Source organism: Salvia splendens, chromosome 1 (assembly GCF_004379255.2).
Source record: "Salvia splendens isolate huo1 chromosome 1, SspV2, whole genome shotgun sequence".
Classification (NCBI taxonomy): domain Eukaryota; kingdom Viridiplantae; phylum Streptophyta; class Magnoliopsida; order Lamiales; family Lamiaceae; genus Salvia; species Salvia splendens.
The window spans coordinates 44,077,647-44,105,494 of NC_056032.1; the positions used below are offsets into that span (position 1 = coordinate 44,077,647).

The window sequence follows — 27,848 nt, forward strand, 5'->3', positions numbered from 1 at the left end:
TTTCATTCACTCCATCATCAGCATGCTCTCCTCCTACACTGTCTGCAACATGTGCTTCACCAAGCTCTCCACCAACAACATACACATCGAGTACACATATTCCTAAATCAAGGTATGACAACATCAACATAACATCATTGTCATCCTTTATGTCTATCTTTTTCATACTTTTTGGGACTGTAAATGCAACCCTACTCCATCCAGCATAACCCAACTGCTTAATCTCATCAATCAAGTCAAAATAACCAAATCTATCTGCATCAAAGTGGGATTTAAATGTTTCATCCCCACCAATATATATCTGCATCCCTCCATCATTCACCATTTTCCCACCATGATGGAATTGTATAGTGAAATCATCCCTTCAGAGAGGTAAAAGCACCACATTCAATGCAAAATCTGAAATATATACGACTTAAATGCACAAAAAAACCCCAGGCAATCCCATGCACAAAAAAACCCTAAAGAAATGATTTTTTTGTCTTGTTTTAAAAAGGAAACACTGTATAAAACCCTACACCAGTAAAAGAACCCGACAAACATAGAATAATTTCAGTTCTTTAAACGAAATGGGGCATGAGACATCCGACAAACACTGAATAATTCAATTCTTTAAACGAAAGTGGGGACATTGACGAAAAGGACCGCACCTGTGAGACATTGCCGACAATCGGGACCACACCAGTAAAAGAACCCGACCAACTTCCAACTTCTTCGATAATCCACGTTTAGCGCGGAAATCCACTCCCTGTGCGCACACATTCCTCGCGAATCGAAGAATCGAAGCTTTGGCGGACTGGAAATCGAGAGATAAAGAAGAAGAATGAGTGAATCAAAAGCCCTAACTTTACGACTATGAAAAATTTGTTGTTTAAGTCTTTTTTTTAAATATATTTACTTAATTGAATTAAATTATCTTCTGTAATATTTATTTGTTTAAGTTAGTGTTTTGCCAAATAGGATCCAAGTAGGATTAAATTGACACATGGACAAACCGGATTCAGCCGTTGACCCGCCGGGGGAAATGGCATACGATGTGAAAGTTCGTGGTTTTAAAAACCAATCTCATAGTTCGTGGGAAAAACCGGAATTTGGTGAAAGTTTTTGGTTTTTAAAGCCAAAAACCCTAGAATTAATTAACTAGAAGTCTTTTATAAATCAAATGTCCACAAATATTATACTCCTTATTAGGTTATTAGACCATTACTACATTTTCAGGTGAGATAATCATATAATTACTAATATTAATCTTAATTATAATCAAAACTCCATTATTTAAAAATAAAAATTATTTTTCTTCAATTATTTTCATTCTATTTGTCTCTTGTTTTAATTATGCATTAAAATTCATGTCTGTTTCAAAAATTTCTATTTTTAAAAGATAAAATATCTTTGTTATTATTTAATTAATAATACTCATTTTACTTTTAGTTTGTTCAATCAAAATCATGAATAACTAAAATAAAAATGAAAGGTAGAAATGATGCGTCGAGACATAAACCCATAATCCAAAACTTAAACTTGATCCAAAAAGTAATTAGATGAAACCAAGAAAAAATAATGCATTGTTTATGAAAACAATTTAGTTATAAAATTATAGCTAATTTTATGTATCGCGGCAATTACTTATGCGTGTTTTGCATAGGAATTAATGAGTCCAATCCCAAAATCATACACCTGACAATTGACATGGCTTATGAAGCTGTGGAATTTATACGAGGGTACTCGTATCGGTCCCGGCAACGCAAGGTTGCCGGAGAAGGATTAGGTTCGTTCGGAGATCCTCCCGTCGAGCAGTCTAGGGTTCTCGGTCAATTAAGGTTTGACGAGATGAACTTGCAGAAAATAAAGTAAAATAAAAGATAAAATAATGATAAAGGATGAACTGAATTGATATTTTTTGAATGATGGAAAGGAATGACAATGTCCCTTATTAATAATAGTAGATACCCTAATTAAGGAATAAGAAAATAATTTTAATAAATATAAAAAGATATAGAAAATCAATAACTAAATAATATAGTTATGGAGATAATTTAGGAATACGGAATCCCTAACAATTTTTTTCTTCTTTTTATTAGACAGTATTTTTCAATAATTTGTTGACGTGAAATTTCGGAATATGGGTTTAAATTCGCTGACCTTTCAAGATAAGTGATTAAATTCGCTTACCTTTCGAAATATGGGTCCGAGACATGCGAATTTTTCGGAATAAGGGTTTTACACTTTTTTATATTTATTCTCTTCATTTTTCTTATTATTTCCCTTCCAATAATTATACATTTACTAAACTATCCTTTAACCCATTTCTCAAAAATTTCTTTTTTACCTTCCTCCAAACGATTTGCGCTCCACTCTTAAAAGTCAATCTTCTCTCTCAAATTCTCACGTTCACGCCGCCTCCGCATCCAAATCTGCCGATTTCTCCTCTCCAAATCTCAACTGGTGATTTTTTTTCTTTCATATTTTTGCTTAATTCACTTCTTTTTCTATTCTGCCAATTTCTCCCCTCCAAAATCTCATCTGGTGTTTTTTTTCCTTTCATATTTTTGCTTAATTCACTCTTTTTATCTCATCTCTGGTGATTTTTTTCCTTTCATATTTTTCTTAATTCACTTCTTTTTTTTTCATCTTTGTCGATTTCTCTTCTCGTATCTCACTGTCGAGTTCTCTTCTTCCTTACTAACTTTCAGTTTCCTGATTTTCTCATAAACAAGTTTATCAAATTATGCGGTTTTGTATTTGAAGTCTTTTTCTGTTTTCTAATTTTGATGTATTTGATATGTTCGTGTAATTTTATTAGTTCTTGTAATTGATCTGTTTGTGTAATTCTAATAAAACAGAGGCAGCAAAATCAATTAGGAAGAATGATCTGCAATTTTCCAATGACAAGTAGAAGAAATTCAGAGGTTTAATATCAAATTTGAAGCACATGATTAATAGAATTAATAGGATGAAATTAGTTCATTTTTTCTGCCATTCTTAACTTTTATATATATTGTTATGGAAATTTTAAGAATCATTCATTCCTTATTTTTGTATTGGCGGAGGCGGCGTGAACATGAGAATTTGAGAGAGAAAATTGACTTTTAAGAGTGGAACGCAAATTGTTTAGAGGGAGGTAAAATGAAAATTTTGAGAGATGGGTTAGACGATAATTTAGTAAATCTAGAATTATTGGAAGAGAAATAAAAAGAAAATGAAGAGAATGCATATAAAAAGGTGTAAAACACTTAATCCGAAAAATTCGCATGTCTCGTACCCATATTTCGGAAGGTAAACGAATTGAATATCTAGCCTTGAAAGTACAGCCAATTTAAACTCATATTATGAAATTTGTCGATGACAATCTGCTTTATGATTTTCTTCGCAAACCACTCTTCATTTTATCCAGAGGAGATATTTGTTGACTAGTTTTTCAGCTTACACTCAACCGCGGTTTTGAATCCAAATCGATAGGCATCGTGTTGAGAAATTGTTGGGGCGGTATGGCGTATGAAGCTGTGGGTCGCCTGCCACAAACTTTGCTCCAAATCCTTCAACGCCACGATGATGCGATCACTCCTCCTGTTAAGCAACAAATTATTTCCATCCACGACAAAGCTTTGGTCTTGGAATTAAATCTCAACCATTTCCATTTCGCAGAACAAAAAACAATAGGGAAGGCAGCAATTGCAACTGAAGGGATTATTCAATATCTTTTCTCCGCACAATATCTATCAAATTGTAAATCGAAAGATCCAAGTGGCAGACTATCAAATCACTTGGGGAAATTGGCAAAGGAGCTCGACTCAATTGTTGTATACATCGTTGACTACTGCAACAGTGTTTCTCTTGCTGTTAGTTCATCATCAACATCTGTGCTCAAGAGTCATATTGAAGATCCCATGGTTACAACGGAGCTGATTGCAATGACTACAAACCGGTTGAGGAGATTAGCGGAGAAATTCAAGTCAACTGCCGGAGAATTAGCAGATGAAGATTCCAGTGATTCACCATCAACTGATTTTACATCATCAATACCTGAATCTCCAAGCAAATGTTATGTGGCTGACTTTGATGAAGATCCTAGTGATTCATATCGCAGAGATCATGATGTGGTTGGTTTTGATGAAGATATACTACAGATGATGGACCGAATAATTGATGATTCATCCTACCTACAAATCCTCCCTATTTTCGGAATGGGAGGCATTGGTAAGTCCACACTTGCTAAAGCTATTTATGATCATCCATTGGTTAAGCAACATTTTGATATTCGAGGTTGGGTCACAATATCACAAGATTATAGTATGCCAAATATTCTCTCACAGTTACTAGCTTCGCTCAAAGGAAAAGTATATCCAGTTGGAAGGGATTCATTCAAAGTAGCAGAAGCAGAGAAGCTTGAAATTTACAAAATCTTATCGGGGAGGAGATATCTAATTGTAATGGACGACATTTGGAGTGTGGAAGCTTGGGAATGCGTACGCTGGCTATTTCCTAATAATCATAATAGCAGCCGAATCATATTAACCACGAGGCTAATGGATGTGGCAACTTATGTTTCGTGGAACATTCATATGATGCGTTTCTTGGATGACGAACAAAGCTGGCGTTTGTTCCAACGCAAGGTTTTCAGTGATCAAGATTGTCCTCATGAGCTACGTAGTGTTGGGGAAAAGATTGTAAGAGGCTGTGGAGGACTGCCCCTCTCAATTGTTACTGTAGCAGGAATTTTATCAAGGATTCCTAGAACTCCAAAGTTGTGGCAGCAAACTGAAGTAAATGATGGGCAGTTGGTATCAATATTATCTTTGAGCTACAATTACTTGCCTCCATACTTGAGGAAGTGTTTCTTGTATATGGCAGCCTTCCCTCAAGATTATGACATCCATGCCTCTGAACTCATCAAACTTTGGGTAGCTGAGGGTTTTATTAAACAGCAAAATGCATCTAAAAGCGAAGAAATGGCGGCGGAGGAGTGCTTGGAGGAACTGATAAAGCAAAGTCTAGTTTTGACCACTAGCCGAAAAAGTGATGGCAAAACCAAAAGTTGCAAGCTGCATAGTATGGTACGGGACTTTTGTGTGAGGCAGGCCGGGCAAGAGAAGGTCCTTCTTTCTGTCATGGACTACTTCCCTAATCTTATCTTGAGAAGGCATTTTCTTCCACAAGTCCTTCAAAATCATCACCGTGTAAGTGTTAGTTGGCATGATCTACACCTTAAAGACTCTACGCATAGCTCATGCACCGCTTCTATTATATGCATCCCGCAGAGAGGGTATAGGCCCAAAGGCTCTGTACAGAACTTTACTTCGCTTAGGGTTCTTCATGTTTTACGTAGAAATGATCATTCATATTGGGAGCTAGGTGAAGTGTTTAAATTTATTTCTCTCACTTACCTTGCTTCCTATATTCCCGATAGTATCATTCCTCCAACTATAGCAAAGCTTCAGAATCTGCAGACTTTAATTATTTATAGATCTGAGGTTCGTTTGCCACTGGAGATTTGGAGCTTGAGGCAATTGAGACATCTTATCGCTTTCTCATTTTGTCCTTTACTCCTTCCTGAAGGAGCAATGATTTCTCTTGATAACTTACAAACACTTTCCATGGCAACAAACTTTGTATGTAGTGGTAGGATGGTGCAAATGATCCCAAACATAAAAAAGTTGGGAATATGCTACCCTGAAACAAAGTTTAGCGCTGGCTATTATTATCTTCAAAATCTTACACGTTTTCGTCAACTTGAGAAGCTGAAAATGGAGATGCATAGTTCATCTGCGCCACGTCTGACTCTTGCTATTCCTAAGAGGCTGAAGAAGCTAGAATTGAGTGGCAGGTGGAGTCCTTGGAGAGCTATGACCTATTTTCATTATTTTGGTAATCTTCAAGTGTTGAAACTCAAGAACTATGCCTTATCTTGGGAACAATGGGAAACCACTGAGGGGCAATTCATTAACTTGATACGTCTGCTTATTGATGAATCAAATCTCAAGTGTTGGAGAACTAAATGGACCCACTTTCCAAGGCTCCAGTGCCTAATGCTTCATCGTTGTCCATACTTGGATGAGATTCCATATGATATTGGAAAGATTCCATCACTGCAACTGATTGAGATCGACGATCATAACCAATCTCTTTTGTGCTCGGCAAAAAAAATACAAGAGGAACAACGGGGACGTTGGGGAAAAGAAGACCTAAAAGTTATTGTGAAGCCTTCTTGATTTTCTTTGATTGTGTGTTTCACAACAGAAAGTTTTCGTAAAAGTTGCAAGGTTTGACATCAGTATTAGTGAAAGGCAATAGGCACACACTTTGCCAATAGCCAAGCATCTTCCTCTCTTTTGAAAATTTCTCAGTTCATGAATATCAGTTGATTCCTTTCATTTTTTGTTTTGGTTTTCCAGATGCAGAGTTTAGATGAGGTAGCTTATCAGATATTCAACTGACAGAAGAGACAGAGATTTAAAGGTGCAATATATGGTTGGTGATGTTTGTTTAAGTATGAATGGTTGATAAATCCTACTACTTGTTTAGCAAGCTATTTTCAAACAACTCTGAATGATAAATATTATGTTCCAATGTTATTTCTCAAGTTAAATGTTTGTTTGAATTCACATTCTTGTATTACTTCACAAGAATAGGATTTTGTATCAAATGGGAGTACAGACATGTTCAAATAGGTTTATTTGTAACAAAAGGAAAACAAATTCCATCAGAACTGGGAAATAATAAATTGTTCTTTCTTGCTTTAAAAGTTTACATTCTTGTCAACTTTATTAGTTGAAGCTGAATGTCTGTATGCCATTGTTTATTCTTGAGTGTTTGTGGGATTCCAAATGATATTTGCCGATATTCTAACACTTGAACTGATTGAGATCGATGACAGTGACCAATCTCTTGTGCACTCAGCAAAAGTAATACTACTAGTGATGTGTTCTTGATCCTGTTTCATATTCGGTAAAGAATTCATAAAAGTTGCAAGGTTTGACACCATATTTAGCAACCATAATTTGTAGAAATAGTATTAGTAAGCTAAGCATCTTCCTCTCTTTTGAATATTTTCTCAGTTTGTAGAATGTTGATTGATTCTAGTTGATGCGAAGCATATTTTTTATATTTTCCCCTTTAGACTACACCTTTTTATGTAAAATATAACTCATTAATGTGTGTGTTCATCGGAGTTTAGGTTGTGAAAGCCGGGTGAAATGTGTAAAGCATGAAGAGTCCAGAATTGCGTCAGGAAGCTCACAGAATGAGGCACCCGGCCGGGTGACTTTGTGGAGTTAAAATTCCACCCGGCCGGGTGAAAATTAGCAAGCATGCAGAGATCAGATTTATCGCCCGGTCGGGCAATTCTTGGCTGCGAAACGCCCGGTCGGGCGTTTGTGAAGTCTAACTGCATTTTGGCAGTTACTGTGGCGGTTTGAAGGAATTTAAAAGGAAGAAATCGAACGAAGCAGGGGAGAGGAACCAGGGACAGAAAACAGGAGAAAGAAGCAAGAGGAGAGAGGAGGAAGAAAGGATCTCCATCTCGGGGGAGATCATCCATCATCTAGAGTTGGAGAACACCATAGAGTTCACGGTTCACGGTTCTTTTGGTGTAATTCATTTTAGTATGTTTGGCTAGATTTCCTTCGTTGCTCCGAATATGTTGTAGGGTGAATTGTGGATACTTTGATGATTTTTACGGTTTAATTTATGTGTGATTCTTGTTTATGAATGGTTTAATTATTCTACTAATCTTGAGACGTCTAGATAGGTAGAATTTTGTAGCCTTTATTCTATTGCCTCTTTAGCAAGATTTTTGCCGTTATTAATGTGCAAGGAACTCGAGATTTGATACTTGTTCAGAGAGATAGTCTCGAGTGGATCGATAGTTTAATCAGTGAATTTGGTTTGATGTCTGCTGCGCTTCCGCGTGGGCATTAAGTTAATATGATCTAATTATCGTGTTTGACAATTGTAGAAGCTAATCTAAAGCTTGCTGCGCGACCTAGCAGGAGCGATAGGTTAGTGAGTAAAACCTTGGAGACGTGTTCAGCTTATCCTAGGTATACAATTCCCTAGAAGTGTTCAGCGGATAGGGAACGTGGTATAAAATTCCCTAGAAGTGTTCAGCGGATAGGGAGCGTAAAACAAACTTAATCCTCTTAAGCATAGTCTTGATCGTAGTAATCCATCTATCTATTTCGTTCGCTGTCTCTCTCTCCTTCGCCGCCGTGTCTCTAGCGAGCGACGCCAACTCTTCTCTCATCTCTTTCCTTTCTTCTTCCTCTCTCATCTCTCTTCGAACAAACTCTTCCTTCAACTTCGAACAAATTCCTTCAACTTCGAACAAACTCTTCCTTCAACTGAAAAGAATAAACTCTTCGAACAAACTCTTCCTTAAAATTAGTTGTATATTTATTTTATCAAATCAATTTTGAACCAAATTTGCGTTTATTTTAGAAAGAAAAAAAAATTGAATTTTTATAAAACTTAATTTGGTCAAAATTGATTAAAATTGCGTTGACTGTTACATTCCGTCACATTTTAACCATTCCGTCAATTTAGGACTAAATGTGGTCCGATTTCAAATGTGAGGGACCGAATAATTCAAAAGATAATGTTTTGGACCAAAATAAAAAAAAAAACGCCAAATGTTACGGACCATTTTGGGACTTTAGTCTATAAAATCTCATGAAAAAAATAAACGTTTTATATTTACTAGGACGGAGGGAGTAACTTTCATAGTGGGACAATGCATTTCTCATCGCAAAAAGAAAAAAAAAGTAAGTACATTAAATAGCTGTAAATATAATTTTGACTAAAGGCCCATTTTGGTCCTTAACATATTGCGATTTTTTTATTTTGGTTCAAAACATTATCTTTTGAATTATTCGGTCCCTCACAAATAAAAACAGGTCACATTTGGTCCATTTTGGACGGTTCTGTCAAAAATTTGACGGTCAACGTCAATTAACTTAATTTTGACTGGATTAACAATTTTAACACAATAATGTATTCTACTTATTTGGTCCTAAACATATTGTCTTTGTTCATTCATCATCTCATCCCCTCCATCCCCAAAAAAGGCCTCAATCCACAGTGACGTCCGGCAGCAAGACAGGGGAAGTGGATGGCGGAGATCCGCGAGCCGCAAAAGCAAACGCGGCGCTGGCTCAACATCTTTTCCACTGCCGAGTATGTAGCCCGCCCCTACAACCTCGTCGCTTACATTTTCGTCGTCGCGGAGCAGACGACTCTGACGTGGTGGCGGCATTTGTGGAACGAATTGATGGAATTCGGCGACGGCTTGGGTTTGTTGGAGACTAGGGAATAAGTTGGCGTCGGAGGTGGCGGCTGTGAGGGCGAGGTCAGCGGCGGCAGGTATGGCGAAGGGGGTAAAGGGGAAAGATGATGTTGGCCTCTAGGGCTCGCTGCCTCCCTCCCCCGGAAAGCTCACATCTCTCCAAACTTTGGAGGTCTAAAACAACCAGCTTTCCGGCGCTCTCTCGAGTCTCGCCGGGTTGAACTCGCTGAAAACGCTCTCCGTCAACAACAAGTTCACCTTCGTCCCTCCCGACTTCTTCGACGGTATGACCTCTCTGCAAGAGGTCTCCATGGATTACAATCACTTAGCTTTGGGTTAATTAGATATTAGACATTAATAAAATATATTATTAACTTAATCCTGTCAAAATGTAATTAAAATTCATTGACCGTCAAATTTTTGATGGAACCGTTCAAAATGGACCAAATGTGACCCGTTTTTATTTGTAAGGGACCGAATAATTTAAAAGATAATGTTTTAGACCAAAATAAAAAAATCGCAATATGTTAATGACCAAAATGAACATTTAGTCTAAAATTTTGAAGTAGTGGACGGAGTAGATTAAGCTATCAACTACCCTAGATCACACAAATTTGTCCTATTCTATTGCAATAGTCACTATGCAATGAGTAGTACTGTATCCCCACATAAATCTTCCAATTACCAACTTTTAATTAAATAAAGTACTCCCATATGTATCTTATCCCCATATAATTTTAAATAAAATAAAACAAAAAGAACCCACACCCATCATCATATGCAATCATCATTACCACTCCATATCTGTACAAACAAATTCAATAATTAGGTTAGCATACAAAAGAAGGGAATCTTTCACCAATAATCTAATTAAATAATTAAATACTAGGAGCACTACATGTTTCTGATAGATTTATAAGTATATTTTAAAATGATTTACACATTTTCTCCCCGGACTATATTACTAATCATACTGATATTTTAAGTGCCCGATTTTAGTAGTTGTCCTAAGTAATTGGATCGTGTGGAATTAGTCAGCATTAGCTGATAAAATATAGGCACGAATTTATAAAAACACTATACATACACAAATTTTAAAAAAAATCACAATAAGATACTCTATGGACCATGATACTCCATAATTTTTCTAAAAGATTGAGTGATCCATTTTCCTTGTTCACTCGCTTGAAGATAATATTTTTTGTCCGGTGAAAATAGATATATTTAGGCTGCCGCATATTTTAATGTTTTAGTAAATATGGGAGATATATAAATAATACTCACTCCGTCCCTTAAATATTGTCCCATTTTGACCCGGCATGGATTTTAAGAATGTAATGAAAAGTGAGTGAAAACGTTAATGGGATGTGAGTCCTACTTTTATATACTCCCCCTGTCTCTCAAATATTGTCTCACTTTGACCCGACATGGATTTTTAGAAATGTAATGAAAAATGAGTTGAAAAAGTTAGTGCGATGTGAGTCCTTCTTTTATATACTCCCTCAGTCCTTCAAATATTGTCCCACTTTGACCGGACACGGATTTAAAAAAATGTAATGAAAAGTGAGTTGAAAAAGTTAGTGGGATGTGAGTGCTACTTTTATATATTACTCCCTCCATCCGAGATAATTTGTCCAATTTTTTCATTTCGGTCCGTCACACATAATTTGTCTCATTTCACTTTTTACCATTTTTTGTAGTGGACTTCATACTCCACTAACTCATTCATACTCACATTTTATTATAAAACTAATATATAAAAGTAGGACTCACATTCCACTAACTTTTTCAACTCACTTTTCATTACATTTCTTAAAACCCGTGCCCAGTCAAAGTGAGACGAATTATCTGAGACGGATGGAGTAGTTTTATATTAAAATATGAGTAGAAATGAGTTAGTGAAATATGAGGTCCACTACCAGAAATAGAAAAAAGTGAAATGAGACAAATTTTGTGGGACGAGCGGAAATAGAAAAATAAGACAAACTTTTCAGGGACAGAGGAGTAATTGAAGTATTGTTAATGAGGAATAAACTCCCCATCTTTTAAAAGAAAGTAGACTATTTTTATAGATAGATGAAAATGAAATATATGATACTAGTACATCCGTCTCAATAATGTTTAGCCGTATTACTTTTTGACCGTCTTACAATTGAGTCATTTTTTTTAACAAAATTTAACGCACTTAATTCTTTTAATTTATTCTTTTTTACTTTTATAATTTATTCTTTCACAATTTATCTAATTTATTCACACTTTATTTAACTCGCTAAATAATATAGTACCTACCATTTAATTCATCTACGTGTCTACAAGAATTTTCTCAACATTAATAATACCTAGGGGTACATTTTATCTTTTCACCAAAATTAACCTTTTTAGCCTCGCTTACCTTTCACGATTGTCTCATATAATTAAAATCTGGATTAAATCTGTCATAGTAAATCATTACTCCCTCCATCTTTGAAAATTTATTACTTATTTTCTTTTTCATCCGTCCCTAAAAATTGTTACTTTTCACTTTGACCATCTTTGTAGTAGACCCCACATTCACTAACTCATTCTCACTCACATTTTATTTTTTCAACCCATTTTCTATTACATTGCTTAAAACTCGTGTCGGGTTAAATAATGTCATATTTTAAGGGACGGAGGGAGTATAACTTTTCAATCGAGTTCTAGTTAAATTTTGATATGACTCTACAAATTGTACAAAAATTATACATATTTCATTAAAATTTATTGGGATAATTATGAAAAGTAGAGAAGTAAGTAAGTTAAAGATTTACTAAAATTAGTGATTTAAAAACATTTTCCCCTTTATTTCTTGTTTAAAAGAAACGTACTTTGATCCGTACATTCCCACGCATTTTTTATGACATAACAGCTACGTACACTCTGATTGGACATAAACCCAAAGTCAAACACCAAATCCAATAGAAAAACCAGCAAATCTAAGGCCACCGTAACGCGTCACGTGGATGGCCCGTGTTCCGTTCCGCAGTGACGGAACCGGGGCGGGACGCGTTGCAGCGTCTCGTCCTGTTCCCAACCCGTCCCGCCGCGACGAAATGCGGGACGACTCGCCACGCGCCGAGGCAACATGGCGCGCTCTCAGGCCATGCGTGACGCCCACTAGCCGTCCCGCGAGTGGGCATCGTCACGCTGACGCAATAATTCATTTTTAAAAAAAAAAATTGGATTAAATAAAAAAAATGTTAAACGGTAATATTACCGTTAATAGAGCCATTTTTTCCTTTTTTTATTTTTTGACTCTATAAATATTCCTATTTCATCCTCATTTCACACACAACTACACATCTATTCTTCCCAATTCATTTCCATTTCCTCTCCAATTTTCATCTAACATCTCATCACAAAATGTCCGGCGACGGAAACTCCGGCCAGGGCTGCTCCGGTGCGTGGGATCTCAACGCGTTCGGCGACTGTGGGAGCATGTACAATACATTGGGTGGTTCCGGTTCGTTGACGCCGGGCTCGACGCCGGACACGCCGAGGGTACCAACCACCCAATTTTGATGTTGATGCATACGCCTGTCCCTCCATCCCGCGGTATTCGCAAGGATTATCCGGTTCAATCCACTCCCGAAGAAGGCCGAGATGGGGGAGGCTCCAGGCGGAGGAGGAGGAGGAGGGGGAGGAGAATCTAGGCCGGCATCCGTACGACCCCAAAGAAACGCTGGCGGTGTACAACGCTTGGATCAGCGTCTCGTACGATCCCATCGTCGGGAATTAACAACCCGGAAGTGCTTCTGGGAAAAGGTCACCGAGGCCTACCACAAGATTAAGCCGAAAAAGACCCGCCGCCGCACATATAAGATGCTCCGCGCTCACTTTGACCAAGTCGACAGAGAAGTCAAACGATTTTGCGGCATCTACAAGAATGAAGCGGCTCAGTACCAAAGCGGAGCCACGGGAGCCGACATTCTGAGGTCGGCTTTGCGGGTCTACTACGAAGACACCGGAAAATAATTCAAATATGCCGATGTTTGGGAGGTCGTCAGGGACGAGAAAAGGTGGGCCGGCGGTGTGCGGCTAGCTCGGGCTCGACCTCGAAGCGCACGAAGCACACGGCGAGTGGCCAATACTCGTCTGGTGAGGGCGGTTCGGGCATCAGGCCACAAGAGTTTGCCTCGCAAGAGAAGGAGACCCCGGCAGACGATGCCCGGGGGGTCCTCCCATGGTCGCCGTCGGTCGCAAGGGAGAAATGCGGCGAAGGCGGCTGGAGGGAGGAGGGGCCGAGCCGAATCAAGCCAGGCCGGCTCGGGCTCGGGGGGACCCTCGAACTCCCTTATGTCCATGTACATGACTGCCACAATGGCGGACACTTCCCGCTTTATGCCCACCCAATACGAAGTCTGGCTTAATGGAGTCCTGTTTATGACGGCACAACTTGGTATCCCGCCTCCAAGTGGCCTCAGGGGGCACCTCCACCGTCTTCGGGGGATGATTCGCAGGCGGAATAGTTTTTTTTATTTTCTATAAAATTATATTTTAAATTATGCCATTTTTATTTTTTTAGGATTTTAATTATGTCTTTTTTTTTTAATTTTAAGTTATATTTTTATTTTATGTTGTAATGTTGTTTTATTTTTAATGAAGTGTGTTTTTTATTAATTGAATTTGGTGGAAAAAAATAAAAAAATTGAAATTGAATGAATAGTAATTTAAGGGATGATTTTAGGGACGGTTAAGGGACGGAGGGTTCAGGTTCCGTCCCTTAGTTAAGGAATAAAGTAAAAAAAGTACAGTGGGGCCTGCAAATAGTGTTTTAAGGGACGGTATAATGACAGCGTCGCGAATGACCTAATTCCACGTCTTTCACTAATCACTCACCACTATCCAAATTTTACTCTTAAATCTTAATTAACCCCCTATTAATTCACTGTAAATTTCATGGATTCACACACACATCGTCAATGGACAATGGGCCCTTTCCCCTTCCGTAGTTGTTCCCATCATTACAGCTTTGCCACTCTCCTCCTCTTCTTCTTCTCCCACCAAACTCCAATGTCTCAAACTTGACCAATTAATACTCACAAATCTCACACAGTCTCAATTCTCAAATGTCGGATGGGAAGCCCGCCTTCCTCAACGAAGAGCTCTCTAAACGAACCCCAATCTTCGGGCTACGCCTCTGGGTGGTCCTCGGCATCTGCGTCGGCGCCGCCGTCGCCCTCCTCCTCTTCCTCATCTCCCTCTGGTTCACCTCCCGAAAATCCAGAAAAAGCTCCCACCTTTACAACAACAACAACAATTCCCCCACCGTCTCCAGAGAAATCCAAGAAATCCGGATCGACCCGCCTCGAAAGCCCGACTCCGATCCCAAGCCCAACCCGGCTCCAGAATCCGAAATCAAGAATCCCAATTGCGACGGCGGTGGGCCGGAGGTTTCTCATCTGGGGTGGGGACACTGGTACACTCTCAGAGAGCTCGAGGCATCCACCAATGAATTTGCTGATGAGAATGTGATTGGTGAAGGTGGGTATGGGATTGTTTACAAGGGTGTTTTGGAGGGGAATAATAAGGTTGCTGTCAAGAATTTGCTCAACAACAGGTTTTTTCCTTCTTCCTTCTCCCAATTTGATAAAGATTGAATCTTTACACTCTGTTTTGCTGATTTTCATGATTTGTGATGTGTTGTTTGAAGGGGGCAAGCAGAGAGAGAGTTTAAGGTTGAAGTGGAAGCAATTGGGCGCGTGAGACACAAGAATTTAGTGAGGTTGCTTGGCTATTGTGCAGAAGGAACTCACAGGTACTTCAGTTCTTGCACAATGTACACCTGTGGTGGCTTGGTTATGTTGTGACTTTTGATGCTAGGCTTGAGTTGAGTTGTGATGGTTTGTACACTTCTGTTGTGACTTGTGATGTTAAGCTTGAGTAGAGCTATGATGATGAAATGCAACTTAGTTTGGTAAGACGTTTTAGTGATTGATTTGCATTGGAATTTGTAACATGTTGTTTGTACATTAGGATGCTTGTTTATGAGTATGTGAACAATGGGAATTTAGAGCAATGGCTTCATGGAGATGTTGGGCCTTGCAGCCCTCTAACATGGGAGATTCGAATGAACATCATTCTTGGAACTGCAAAAGGGTAACTAATATATTTTGTACAAAAACCAACTTCAAGATTCCAAATTCCATCAAGATTGTTGAATCTCTTGTTTGGTTTCTATCAGATTGACGTATCTGCACGAGTGTCTCGAGCCTAAGGTGGTGCACCGCGACATAAAGTCGAGCAACATCTTGTTGGACCGGGACTGGCACGCCAAGGTGTCTGATTTTGGCCTTGCGAAGCTCATAGGCTCGGAGAAGAGCTACATCACCACGCGGGTTATGGGGACGTTTGGGTGAGTCTTGTTCGCTCTTTGGTCATCACATTGTTTTGCTTTGTGGCAATATGGCATTCATGTTCGCTCGTCTTTGTCTCCAGCTATGTCGCCCCTGAATATGCCAGCACCGGGATGTTGAATGAGAGGAGCGACGTCTACAGCTTTGGCATCCTCATAATGGAGATCATCACGGGGAGGAGCCCAGTGGACTACAGTCACCCTGAGGGGGAGGTATACGACTTTATGTTTTCGAGTTATCATCAACTTATAGCCTCAACTTTTATAATAAGGGTGTTTATGTTTTAGTCCGGTCTGGTAGAGACGAAGTGGATAACCAATTCTCGTTTCCTCAGGTAAACTTGGTCAATTGGCTTAAAACAATGGTCTCGAACTGCAACTCTGAGGGCGTGTTGGATCCAAAACTACCCGATAAGCCATCTTCACGAGCATTGAAGCGCACCCTTTTGGTTGCGTTGAGATGTGTGGACCCGAACTCCCAAAAAAGGCCGAAGATGGGGCATGTGATTCACATGCTCGAAGCGGATGATTTCCCTTTTCGTGAAGTATGTTTAGATCAATCTCATTTTCTTGGTGAATTGCATATTGATACACCAATATGTGGTTGTTGTGGCTCACTTTCGCCTCATGTTTCGAAACCACAGGATCGGAGAAGTGGAGGGAAGGAGCACGGGAGATCAAATCGCGATGGAGAGAGGCGGTTGGGTGAACCGGGTGACAGCAGTGGGTACGAGAGCAGCGTTCAAACGGATAGGACATTGTTGAGAAAGGAGGAAAGAGACGACGGGCGATAGAAAGACCGACGTCTCGTCTCCAGCTACTGGTACACTGCTAGCCAGCCCCTCTCTATGTAAATACTGTGATTTTGGCCTCAGCTTTTGATATGAATGGTGATCATAGATCATTGCATGTTATATAGCAATTGAATTATAGTGTTATTAAAGATATACTAGTGCTTCAATTTGATTCATTTGTGATGTTTGATTGAATTTTTTTTTATCTTTATGTTTGGTTGAGTTTAGTTATAGCCCAATCTCTCTGTTTATGAGGATATGCTTCCACACAATGCAATCAAATTGCATGTACTTTATATATTCAATATATGACGACAGAAACGCAATTTAGTTGGTATTTTTCAGAATTGTTGATATCTACTGATTAATGAATTTTGTGAAGTGGGGACAGTTTGGGTTGGGCCCACAGCCCAAAGCAGGCCCATCACTCATATAGAGTCCAACATATGAAATTAAGGAAACTGACATTTGGTGAAGACAGTTAATTTGTTAAAGAAAATCATTTTTTTCTGGGGACCTTTATTTAATACTGGTAACATCGGCTTAATTTCAGTTTCATTTTCGGATAACACAATTTGTTTTAGTACTACAATAGTATGTTACATCATTTTGCGTCTACCTTTTTTGTCGACTATTGTCCAAATATATATGGACTCTAATTACCACATTGATAATGTATAGTAAGTAATGTGAGATTTATAGATTGAATAGACTTTTAGGTTGAGTTTTTTTTGTTTGGGCTTAAATATTAGTACTTTTAAAGGTTTAGTTTTTTGGTTTGGACTGTAATATCAGTACTTTCATTGAGAGTCAAATGAGTCAATAGTGACCAACATCATTGTGTCTAAAAATAACATTGGCTCTTCAGAACATAATCTTGCCAATTTTCTTGTTTCATGAAAACATTTGAAAATTTACCAATACTCACTTTAACTAATTCAATGAAAGATAAATGTACTTTTAGCAACCAAAGAAAAGAAACATAAAATAGAATAACATCCAAGCCCCTTGGCCTAGCGGTAAAGGGTGCTGGATACCGCGTCCATCCTGGAGGTCTCAAGTTTGAACCCTGGGTGGCGTAATTTGTCTTTCTTCCTTGTTATAGGAGTTGATTTGTAATTTCCTTTTTACAATAACAACCAAAATATTTATCTAATTTTCAGAAACTATGGTTATTTCTTGCAACAAATGGACACAATTACTTAAACTTTGCGATACAACACACACATATATAGGCATAATAGAATTATTGCATTTAAATATGACCTTTTAGTATGTATGTGAAGCAAACATAACTTTTATAAATTGATGGCTGAGATTTAGACTAACAACCAATATTGAAATTTAAATTGATCGGGAACTTGCTTTTGAAATCAATCAACACGGCATTTAAATTTATTAAGCAATGCTATGTAACTGAAAAACACTACTCCCTCCGTCCCACCATAATCTAGACACTTCTTTTTGCATGCATTTTGAAAAAAAATAATATAAAATAGTTAAAATAGAGAGAATGTAAAGTAAGTGAGAGAATAATGTAGAGACAAATCTTCCTTAGATTATTTTCCGTCTTATTTTACATTCACTCAACTTTAAAGTGGTACTACCATTTTTAAAAAAAGAGTGTAAAAAGTGAAGTGCAGGATAGAGGGAGTATAAGATAAAAGCTAAATAATTCTGGAAGACAATTATCAAAACCATTCTGTCCCAATCCTGAAAATTTTCTTGATCTACGAAACTCTTGAGTAATTTTACCAATACTGATTTAAAACTATTTCAATGAAAGATAAACATAGTTTTAGTAACCAAAGAAAACAAACCAAAACAAAAGAAACCATCAAAAAATTTCCAGTTCGCATCAATTGTTATTTGTTACACTAAATGAAACAACTTAAACTTGATTTAACAAAAGTATCACCAATCTCAATTAAAGCTACAAATATGATTAATTAATTTTGATAACAGCTGAAGAAGATAAGCTGCAATTTTGATCAAGTTTGAAAAGGAAAAATGAGAAGAAGGCAGATTCTGTTTGAAGCAAAGAGATCATCTTATAGAGGTATTTCAGACAGTTTCTGTAATTAATCTGTGAATCTTCAGACAACAAAATGAATCTATTTCAGACAGTTTCTTTGATTCTGTTTTCTTTATTTCTGGTTGTTTCAGCAGACAGATCGACCTACATTGTACACATGGACAGATCTTTCATGCCTAAGGCATTCTCTACTCACCACCATTGGTATTCTTCCCTTCTCCGATCCGCAAAATCCGAGGATCGGACATCGCTCAACGACGACAAATCCAACCCAAAGCTCGTTCACACCTACGAAAACGCATTCCACGGCTTCTCCGCGTTGGTGTCGGAATCCGAACCTGAAAAAGTCACCGGGCTTCCTCTCAGCTTATCCTGACGATGTCATGACACCTGACACGACCCACTCGTACAAGTTCTTGTCTCTCAACACTGCAACGGGGATATGGCCGGAGTCTCAGTACGGAAAGGATGTGGTTATAGGAGTCGTGGACTCAGGGATTTGGCCGGAGAGCCCGAGTTTCGACGATCACGGGATGACCAAGGTTCCAGTGGGGTGGAAGGGGATAATATGCCAGGCAGGCGATGGATTCAATTCGTCGCACTGCAACAAGAAACTCATCGGAGCAAGATATTTCAATCAGGGGGCTCGAGCTGCCAATCCTGATGTCCGGATTACGATGAACTCCGTGAGGGATGAGTCCGGTCACGGCACTCACGTGGCGTCCACGGCGGCAGGGAACTACGTTGACGGCGTTTCCTTTTTCGGTTACGCAGGTGGACAAGCGAGAGGGGTTGCCCCTCGCGCCCGACTGGCTGCATACAAGGTGGCTGTTTGGGAAGGTGGGAGCTACGAGTCTGATGCGCTTGCTGACATTGATCAAGCAGTGGCGGATGGAGTCGACATACTGTCGATTTCGCTAAGCTCTTGCCGGACTCATCTGTATGAGCATCCGATCGCAATAGCAGGATTTGGCGCGAGGGAGAAGGGCATCTTTGTCTCTGTCTCAGCAGGAAACCGAGGCCCAGGTGCTGAAACGCTGCTCGGAGGGATCCCGTGGCATCGGGGACGATTGATCGGTGGTTCGGTGGCACATTGGCTCTCGGCAACGGAAAAACCATCACTGGATGGACTATGTTTCCGGCGAGAGCCATAGTCAGAGACTTGCCTCTTATTTACAACAGGACTTTATCTCCCTGCAGCTCCAGTTTACTAGCAGAGGCTCCTGAGAACAGCATCATCATATGCAATAACATTGATAAAAGCACAAGTTTTTCTACCTTGATGAAAGATCTCTCCCGGTCGAATGTCCGGGCAGCCATCATCGTTTCTGAAGAAACGGGCATACGAAGACCCCCCTCGTTCCCTTTCCCCGGAGTTGTGATCACACCCTCGGAAGCAGAGGACATGATCAGCTACACGTCATCCAACTGTTGTACCCAACAGCAAGTATCGATTTCCAAAAGACCCTCGTTGGAACGGAGGCAAGAGCTGCTCCGGCCCTGTCAGCTTCCTCGTCGAGAGGCCCAGGCCGGAGCTACCGGAAGATCTTGAAGCCCGACATAATGGCCCCCGGAGTTCTCATCCTAGCAGCAAACATTCCTTATGGCTCTGAAGCAAATATTGGGAACAACATATTCCTCCTACACTCTTCCATCTGCAACTTCAATGGCTTGCCCTCATATTTCCGGCATTGCTGCGCTTTTCAAAGCCGCACATCCCGAATGGAGCCCTGCAGCTATCCAGTCTGCCATGATGACCACTGCTATCTCAACTGATAATACCAACCAACCAATCAAGGACACGGGCTTCAACAAGCTAGTGGCCACCCCTTTAGGCATGGGAGCTGGGCACGTCAATCCAAACCGGGCCCTCAATACAGGCCTCATCTACGATGCAACACTTCAAGATTATGCCAATCTTGTTTGTTCCATGAACTTAACCCCGGAACACACCCGCACCATCATTAGATCAAGTTACAATTGCTCGAATCCATCCTCGGACTTGAACTACCCGTCCTTTATTGCCCTGTATGAAGTTGAAAAAACATAGAACCACTGTAACTCGGTTCAAGAGGACACTCACAAACGTAGGGGCTCGTGCAGCAGCCACATACGCAGTCAAGGTAAAAGCACCAAAGAATTCCATAGTCAAAGTATCACCAGATGCATTATTTTTCAGAAAGAATTATGACAAGATAAGCTTTAGTGTGACTATTCAATATACGAGTAGCGGCGAGCTCGAGAGAATAGATGGTTCGCTCACTTGGATTGAAGTGAATGGCAAGCATACAGTCAGAAGTCCCATTCTGGTCCATCCTAAACCTGACAGTGAAGATGAATGATTGTAGATGAAATGCATTTCATGCTATTCTTTATGGGAAAATTTGAATAATGTAAACCTTATAATAAGGAAATAAAAAAAAGCAACATTTGAACAAGATAAAAAAAGTGATGCTAAAACTTAAGAGCTAAGTGGACTGTTGGTAAGTTGATGTGGCACATAAGCACAAATTATTAGATTAATTTATTTTAATTCCACATAAGCGCTATATATTTATTTCTTGAAAATCTAAACTTAAACGACCACTTGTACATTTATAAAATCTTTTCATTAACAAATACCCACTTGCATCCCATTAGGCATTAGATTTATGATTCTATTTCAGCCAATGATTTGTTTAATTCTTCTGTCTGTGAAGATGCTTCTTTTTTACCCTCTTTTGGCAAAGGTCATGTGACTTTATTCTCCACAGTCAATTTATTATTTGAATAATGAAAACACACATGAAGATGACTAGGTAATACTAAAAAAATTTGAACACTGTGTAACAACCAGTTCCACTACAAATCCTAATCTGCAAAACCAGCAAACAACACAAGAAAAAATTCAGACAAAAAACGAGGTTTCAAATTATATTACCTCTAGTTTTCCTCTCATGGCTTTTCTTGATCCATCATGCTTCATCACAAAGATCCACTTACATTATCCACATGGACAAATCCTCCATGCCCAAGGCATACTCCAGTTGCCACCGTTGGTACTCCACTACCATAAACTCCATGAGAGCAATGAATGTCGAAGCATCAGAAATCCACCACCATCGAGAGGCGAAGCTTGTCCACACATACGACAACGCGTTCCATGGATTTACAGCAGTGATGTCTGAGAATGAGCTAGAGTCCTTAAGGAACTCACCTGGCTTCATTTCAGCTCACAAGGATATGCCTATTGTACCTGACACGACACACACACACACACACAAGTTTCTTGGATTAAACACTGCCTCCGGCATATGGCCGGAATCCAAGTATGGGGAGGACGTGATCATTGGTGTGGTAGACACTGGAATCTGGCCAGAGAGCCCGAGTTTCAGAGACGTGGCCCTCCCTCAAATCCCTGCACGGTGGAAGGGAACCTGTGAGGCCGGTCAGGATTTTAACTCATCACATTGTAATAAAAAGATCATTGGAGCAAGATTTTTCAATCAAGGGGTTTTCGCATCCAGTCCTGATGTCAAGATAAGCATGAACTCTACGAGGGATATCTTCGGCCATGGCACGCATGTGGCGTCCATAGCAGCTGGGAGTCATGTAGAGGGAGCTTCGTTCTTCGGCTATGCTCCCGGGACAGCAAGAGGGGTGGCACCCCGGGCTAGACTGGCGATATACAAGGTCCTCTGGGATGAAGGGGCCTACGAGTCTGATGCTCTTGCAGGTATCGACCAGGATGTTGCAGAGGGTGTCGATGTCCTGTCCATCTCCTTGAGTTACCTTACCATTGATCTCTACGAGAATCCAATCGCCATCGCTGCATTTGGAGCGATGGAGAAGGGCATCCTCGTTTCTGTTTCAGCAGGGAATCGAGGTCCAGGCTTCGCAACTGTGCTCGAGGGGATCCCTTGGACCATCATCGTGGCATCAGGAACCATTGATCGTTGGTTCTCCGGGGAGCTGACATTAGGGAATGGAGTGAGCATCACAGGGTGGACGATGTTTCCTGCACGTGCCACGGTTAGAAACTCGCCTCTCGTCTACAATGAAACCTTATCAGCTTGTAACTCAACTGAGGTGTTGAGAGAAGCTCCATCTGATAGCATCATCATCTGTGTTGAATCTTTTGAAACTCCAGAGCTCGCAGATCAGATTACGTATGTGACAGAATCGAACATTCATGCCGTTGTTTTCGTTTCTGATGATACCGGTGTCCTCCGATCCACGTCTTTTCCTCTCCCTGGTGTAGTCATTACACCAAAAGAAGGAAAAGATGTGATCAGATACGCCTCAAGAAGCTCACAAGCTACTGCCACCATCCAGTATGGAAAAGATGTGATCGGGGTTGTGGACACGGTTGATTTGGCCAGAGAGCCCGAGTTTCAATGATGGAAGGGGATATGCCAGGCAGGCGACCAATTCAATTCGTCGCACTGCAACAAGAAACTCATTGGAGCAAGATACTTCAACGAGGGATCTCGAGCTAGCAATCCTGATGTCAACATCACTATGAACTCGGCGAGGGATGAGTCTGGTCATGGAACTCATGTGGCATCCACGGCAGCAGGGAACTATGTCGATGACGTTTCCTTCTTCGGTTATGCAGGTGGAAGAGCGCGGGGAGTAGCTCCTCGCGCTCGTCTGGCAGCATATAAGGTAACTGGTTGGGAGACGGGGAGTGTCGAGTCTGACGTGCTTGCCAGCATAGATCAAGCAGTGGCTGATGGAGTTGACATACTGTCGATTTCTCTGAGCTATCGCCGTACGAATCTGTACGAGAATCCGATCGCAATAGCAGGATTCGGTGCGAGGAAGAAGGGCATCCTTGTCTCTGTCTCAGCAGGAAACCGAGGACCGAATGCTGCAACGCTGCTCGAAGGTATCCCGTGGGCGGTGATCGTTGCGTCGGGGACGGTTGACCGATGGTTCGCCGGCACACTGACTCTCGGAAACGGCAAAACCATCACCGGGTGGACTATGTTTCCGGCAAGAGCCGTGGTCAGAAACTTCCCTGTGGTATATAACGAGACTCTGTCTGCCTGCAGCTCGAGTGAGTTACTAGCGGAGGCTCCTGAGCAGAGCATAATCATATGCAATATCACTTTCGAAAGCATAGATTTTTCTTCCTTGATGAGTTATCTGTCCCAGTCGAATGTCCGAGCAGCAATCATCATTTCTGAAGATACGAGCATACTAAGATCCACCGAATTTCCTTTTCCCGGAGTCGTGATCACCCCCTCGGGAGCAGAGGCATTGGTCAGTTATGCATCATCAGATAGTACGCCCACTGCGAGTATTGATTTCCAACAGACCATTCTTGGAACCGAGCCGAGAGCTGCTCCGGCCCTTTCAGCCTCCTCGTCGAGAGGCCCTGGCCGAAACTATCGACCAATCTTGATGCCCGATATAATGGCTCCGGGAGTCCTCATCTTAGCAGCATATAATCCTTATTCGTCTGAAGCTAGTATCGGGAGAAACATATTTCTTGCAAGCGACTATACCCTTCTGTCTGGAACTTCAATGGCTTGCCCTCATATATCTGGTATTGCTGCGCTCCTCAAAGCCGCACATCCCGAGTGGAGCCCTGCAGCTATCCAGTCTGCGATGATGACCACGGCAAATCCACTGGATAACACCAACCAGCCGATCAAGGACATGGCATTCAACTATCGTCTTGCTACCCCTTTAGGCATGGGAGCAGGGCAAGTTGATCCAAACCGTGCACTTGACCCAGGTCTCGTTTATGATGCAACAGTGCAAGATCACGTCAATCTTGTGTGTTCCATGAATTTCACCTCCGAACAAACACGCACCATCATCAGATCAAGTTACAACTGCTCAAACCCATCCTCGGACTTGAACTACCCGTCTTTTATGTTTCAGTACGAAACTGAAGAAAACAGAACAACCGCAGCTCAGTTCAAGAGGACGCTCACAAACGTAGGGAACAGAGCAGCTACATACAAAGTCAAGCTAGAAGAACCAAAGAATGCCAGTGTCATAATATCACCAGAGACATTAGTTTTCAGGAAGAAATATGACAAGCAAAGCTATTCTGTGACTATTCGTTACACGAGTATCAGCGAGATCGAGATCGAGCTCGAGACAGCAGATGGCTCACTCATTTGGATTGAAGTGAATGGCAAGCACACAGTCAGAAGCCCCATTGTGGTCTATCCTAGGCTCAACAATGATGATTAGTTTCTGCTATCCTTTTTTAATAGAAAAATGCATTCCATGCTTTTGTTCATTATGCCTATTCGAATAATGTAACAGTTTGAATAATCAGATTGACAGTTTCAGAAAAAAAAAATCAACTCAATGAGAAAAAGCTAATGTACATATATTAATTTGAAGAGCAGTTTCAATTCGAGTATATGGAAAAATGTGTTCGTCTATGGAGTTGAAATACTCTGCACACAATTGTACACAAATTATCCGATTCAGGCATTTCTTCAAGCAGCTGACAGACACAACAGAACATAGTTTCTTACTCTAGGAGTTCTGATGGCGGAGAGTTCGATTAAGCATCGCATGGCGCTTTCACTCTCATTCATTAACCATTCATACGAGCTAGCTGAGGTTGTGATTCCAAAATTAGAGATTTTCAATATTCATTGCCCTAATTATGCATCTGTTGCTACACATCACCCTTTCTTTCAATCGGGTGAGTGTTAACAGATTTGGGGTTAATTAAACTTTTCAATTTTCGGATTGGGCTTCTCACTAGTAATGGTTTTGGGCCTTTTGGGCTTCGATTTTAAAAATACAAAACAAATGCATGAACTTTCATAAATATTAAAATAGTTAAACTATAAAAATTAGACATGTAGGGGATTGATAGAACACAACTCATTTTTCACTCACATATGAGACATGTTGGAAAAGCTTACGATTTTAACATATCATACAAATTAGGTTTTAAATTAAAAATACTTAAAAATATATGTCGCATATCGATCCGCCAATGCCTTGGCCAAGAGTATGCTTAAGCACAGAGACATAAAATAGGAGCGTAACCAGAATTTTATTTGAAAAGAAGCAAAAATATATTTTAAAAAATTATGTATTTAAGAAGGGACACTTAATATAATTGGGCATTCACCCCATGTCCTCATAAGCTGGCTACGCCCATGACGTGAAATAGTTGCATGCTTAGGTTACTACAGCGACGGGCTTAATGCGTTAAGCACGCACGCACGTGCTTAAACGTACCATAAACTAGAATGCCAATGCTCTTAATATGAATGGAATTTGTAATATTTACCGCTATTTGGGACAGATAATTATTTCGAATTGATGAAAAAGAAAATGTTTTATAGGAAGGGTTTAAAAGCACTCGCATCGCTGTCTCGATCGTTTCGCCGAGACGAGACCGCATCGGGAAAGTGATGCGGGAGCTCTATCTCGTCCCGTCGCGTCCCACGTCCCTCCGAGGAGATGAGGCTGGCGAGCCAGCTCACTATGCGTGTTGGCCACGTGGCGAGGCCCGCGAGTGGGCGTCGTTTATATCCGTTGAAAAATGTTTTTTTTAAATTTCAAAAAAGATCAAAAATAAAAAAATTTCCCAAAAAATACTAGCCGTTTATAGCCGTTTTTTTCAAATTTTAATTTTTTTTTCTATTTTTTTAAGCCTCCAATCACTTCTATAAATATCAAATCATTCCCACAAATTATCCACCATAAAAAAAAAAACTCTCTATTCTCACTCAAACACTCTACATTCTTCATCTCAAAACATTATACTTCTCCCAAATTTATTCCATTCATGGATCCATTTGAGCAAATGAGTCGAATGATGGAAGAATCGCTAGAAGCAGATCGACGTAGGGAGGAGGAGGAAGCAGCGGCGCGTCATAAACGACCTCGGAAATACATCCATCGTGACCGGAAGGAAGCCTCCGCAAGGTTGGTACGAGATTACTTTTGTGAGAACCCGGTATGGGGAGGTACCTACTTCCGTCGCCGTTTCCGCATGCGGCGGGAGCTATTTATGCATATCGCAAATACATTGGCGGCCCGGGAAGAGTACTTCTAAGAAGGGTTCGACGCTACTGGCCATCCAAGTCTCACGACGCTCCAGAAATGTACTACAGCAATCCGCCAGCTTGCTACTGGACAAACGGCGGATTTAGTGGACGAATACCTGCACATTGGGGAAAGCACTTGGAGACTGTGTTTGGTGAACTTCTGCAAAGGCGTCCGGACAGCCTTCACCGATGAATTTCTCAAGAAGCCAAGCACCGCAGATTGTCAGTTTCTGCTCCGACTTCACGAAACAATGCACAGATTCCCTGGGATGCTCGGCAGCATCGATTGCATGCATTGGCAATGAAAGAATTGCCCTGTGGTGTGGAGGGGATCATACACGAGCGGCCACAAAGGCACTCACCCCACCGTTATACTCGAGGCCGTTGCCGACTACCGGCTAAGGATTTGGCATGCGTTTTTTGGGGTCCCCGGATCAAACAACGATGTCAACGTGCTCAACCAATCCGACCTCTTCAGCGAAGTTTTGAATGGTAAAGCGTTGGCCATCAACTTCACCGCTAACAACCGCCAGTATAAAATGGGGTACTATCTTGCCGACGGCATCTATCCGAAGTGGCCAACCTTCATGAAGACGCTCAACAGGTCGATAAACAAAAAACAGGCTCTTTTTGTGCAGAAGCAAGAGGCTCCTCGCAAGGATGTGGAAACAACGTTCGGGGTTCTACAAGCTTGATTCAACATTATCTAATCACCGGCTCGTACGTGGTTTATGCAGAATATGGTCGACATCATGTATACGTGCATAATCTTGCACAACATGATTGTCGCCGACGAAGGACCTGAGGCGGGAAATTGGTTCGACCCTGAAACCCCGGGAAGCTCTCTCGCAAATAGACCACCTCGCAGTGGAGTGCGTCCGTCTTTGCAAGAGCGCCTGTGTGTTCGGGCAAGGACACGTGATTCTATCGCCCACGCCCAACTCCAGGAGGATCTAATGGAGCACATTTGGGTAAAATTTGGCAATCGTTAGATGATCACCGCATCACTTTCCATGATTATGCGGATTTCAATAAATTGTAATATTAGGATTTCAATTATGTATTTTTTGTATTTTCGGATGTTGTAATTTCGTGGTTTTTAATGATTTTATGAATTATTGGTATTAATTTAATATTTCAACGAAATATTAATTGAATTTGTTGGAAATAAAAATAAGAAATGAAATTGAATGAATAGTTAAGGGATGAGATGATTAAGAGATGAAGGGATACAAGTGCTGTCTCGAGAGGGAGTAAAAAGTGCATTGGGGCCCATGAATAGTGAAGTGATGAGACGGTATTGAGACCGGGACACGGATGGTCTTAACGATGATAGCTAGAAAAA

The 27,848-nt window shown here is 40.6% G+C and overlaps 3 protein-coding genes and 1 pseudogene across 4 annotated transcripts; all 4 read left to right on the forward strand.

Annotated features, from left to right (window-relative positions):
- Nucleotides 1-3,349: 3,349 nt before the first annotated feature.
- Nucleotides 3,350-7,704, forward strand: LOC121754357 (putative late blight resistance protein homolog R1B-16). Of its 2 annotated transcripts, none has more exons than XM_042149741.1 (3): nucleotides 3,350-6,260; nucleotides 6,393-6,468; nucleotides 7,175-7,704. In XM_042149741.1, exon 1 carries the CDS (start codon nucleotides 3,489-3,491, stop codon nucleotides 6,207-6,209), a length of 2,721 nt encoding a protein of 906 aa, XP_042005675.1. In that variant the 5' UTR covers nucleotides 3,350-3,488; the 3' UTR covers nucleotides 6,210-6,260; nucleotides 6,393-6,468; nucleotides 7,175-7,704. The 2 variants fall into 2 exon arrangements, with proteins under 2 accessions (XP_042005675.1, XP_042005671.1); XM_042149737.1 differs by having other exon boundaries at nucleotides 6,393-6,456.
- Nucleotides 7,705-14,214: 6,510 nt separating this feature from the next.
- LOC121754369 (probable serine/threonine-protein kinase At1g01540) lies at nucleotides 14,215-16,642 on the forward strand. The gene is made up of 7 exons (XM_042149747.1): nucleotides 14,215-14,858; nucleotides 14,952-15,056; nucleotides 15,275-15,397; nucleotides 15,483-15,653; nucleotides 15,737-15,866; nucleotides 15,989-16,198; nucleotides 16,298-16,642. The coding sequence occupies exons 1-7, from the start codon at nucleotides 14,368-14,370 to the stop codon at nucleotides 16,445-16,447; spliced, it is 1,380 nt and encodes a 459-aa protein (XP_042005681.1). The 5' UTR covers nucleotides 14,215-14,367; the 3' UTR covers nucleotides 16,448-16,642.
- A 1,836-nt stretch (nucleotides 16,643-18,478) lies between these two features.
- LOC121792442 lies at nucleotides 18,479-20,824 on the forward strand (annotated as a pseudogene).
- A 448-nt stretch (nucleotides 20,825-21,272) lies between these two features.
- LOC121792450 (subtilisin-like protease SBT3) lies at nucleotides 21,273-25,123 on the forward strand. The gene is made up of 3 exons (XM_042190404.1): nucleotides 21,273-21,280; nucleotides 21,374-22,630; nucleotides 23,609-25,123. Exons 1-3 carry the CDS (start codon nucleotides 21,273-21,275, stop codon nucleotides 24,672-24,674), a joined length of 2,331 nt encoding a protein of 776 aa, XP_042046338.1. The 3' UTR covers nucleotides 24,675-25,123.
- Nucleotides 25,124-27,848: the final 2,725 nt, after the last annotated feature.

What these genes read in the sequence shown, in the direction of transcription:
- LOC121754357 (XM_042149741.1), top strand. Translation starts at nt 3,489, where the DNA reads ATGGCGTATGAAGCTGTGGGTCGCCTGCCACAAACTTTGCTCCAAATC.
- LOC121754369 (XM_042149747.1), top strand. Translation starts at nt 14,368, where the DNA reads ATGTCGGATGGGAAGCCCGCCTTCCTCAACGAAGAGCTCTCTAAACGA. An exon ending in AAGAATTTGCTCAACAACAG is followed by an intron (nt 14,859 to 14,951) that starts GTTTTTTCCTTC and finishes TGTTGTTTGAAG; the next exon opens with GGGGCAAGCAGAGAGAGAGT. An exon ending in TGTGCAGAAGGAACTCACAG is followed by an intron (nt 15,057 to 15,274) that starts GTACTTCAGTTC and finishes TTTGTACATTAG; the next exon opens with GATGCTTGTTTATGAGTATG.
- LOC121792450 (XM_042190404.1), top strand. An exon ending in GAGCTCGCAGATCAGATTAC is followed by an intron (nt 22,631 to 23,608) that starts GTATGTGACAGA and finishes TTCCTTGATGAG; the next exon opens with TTATCTGTCCCAGTCGAATG.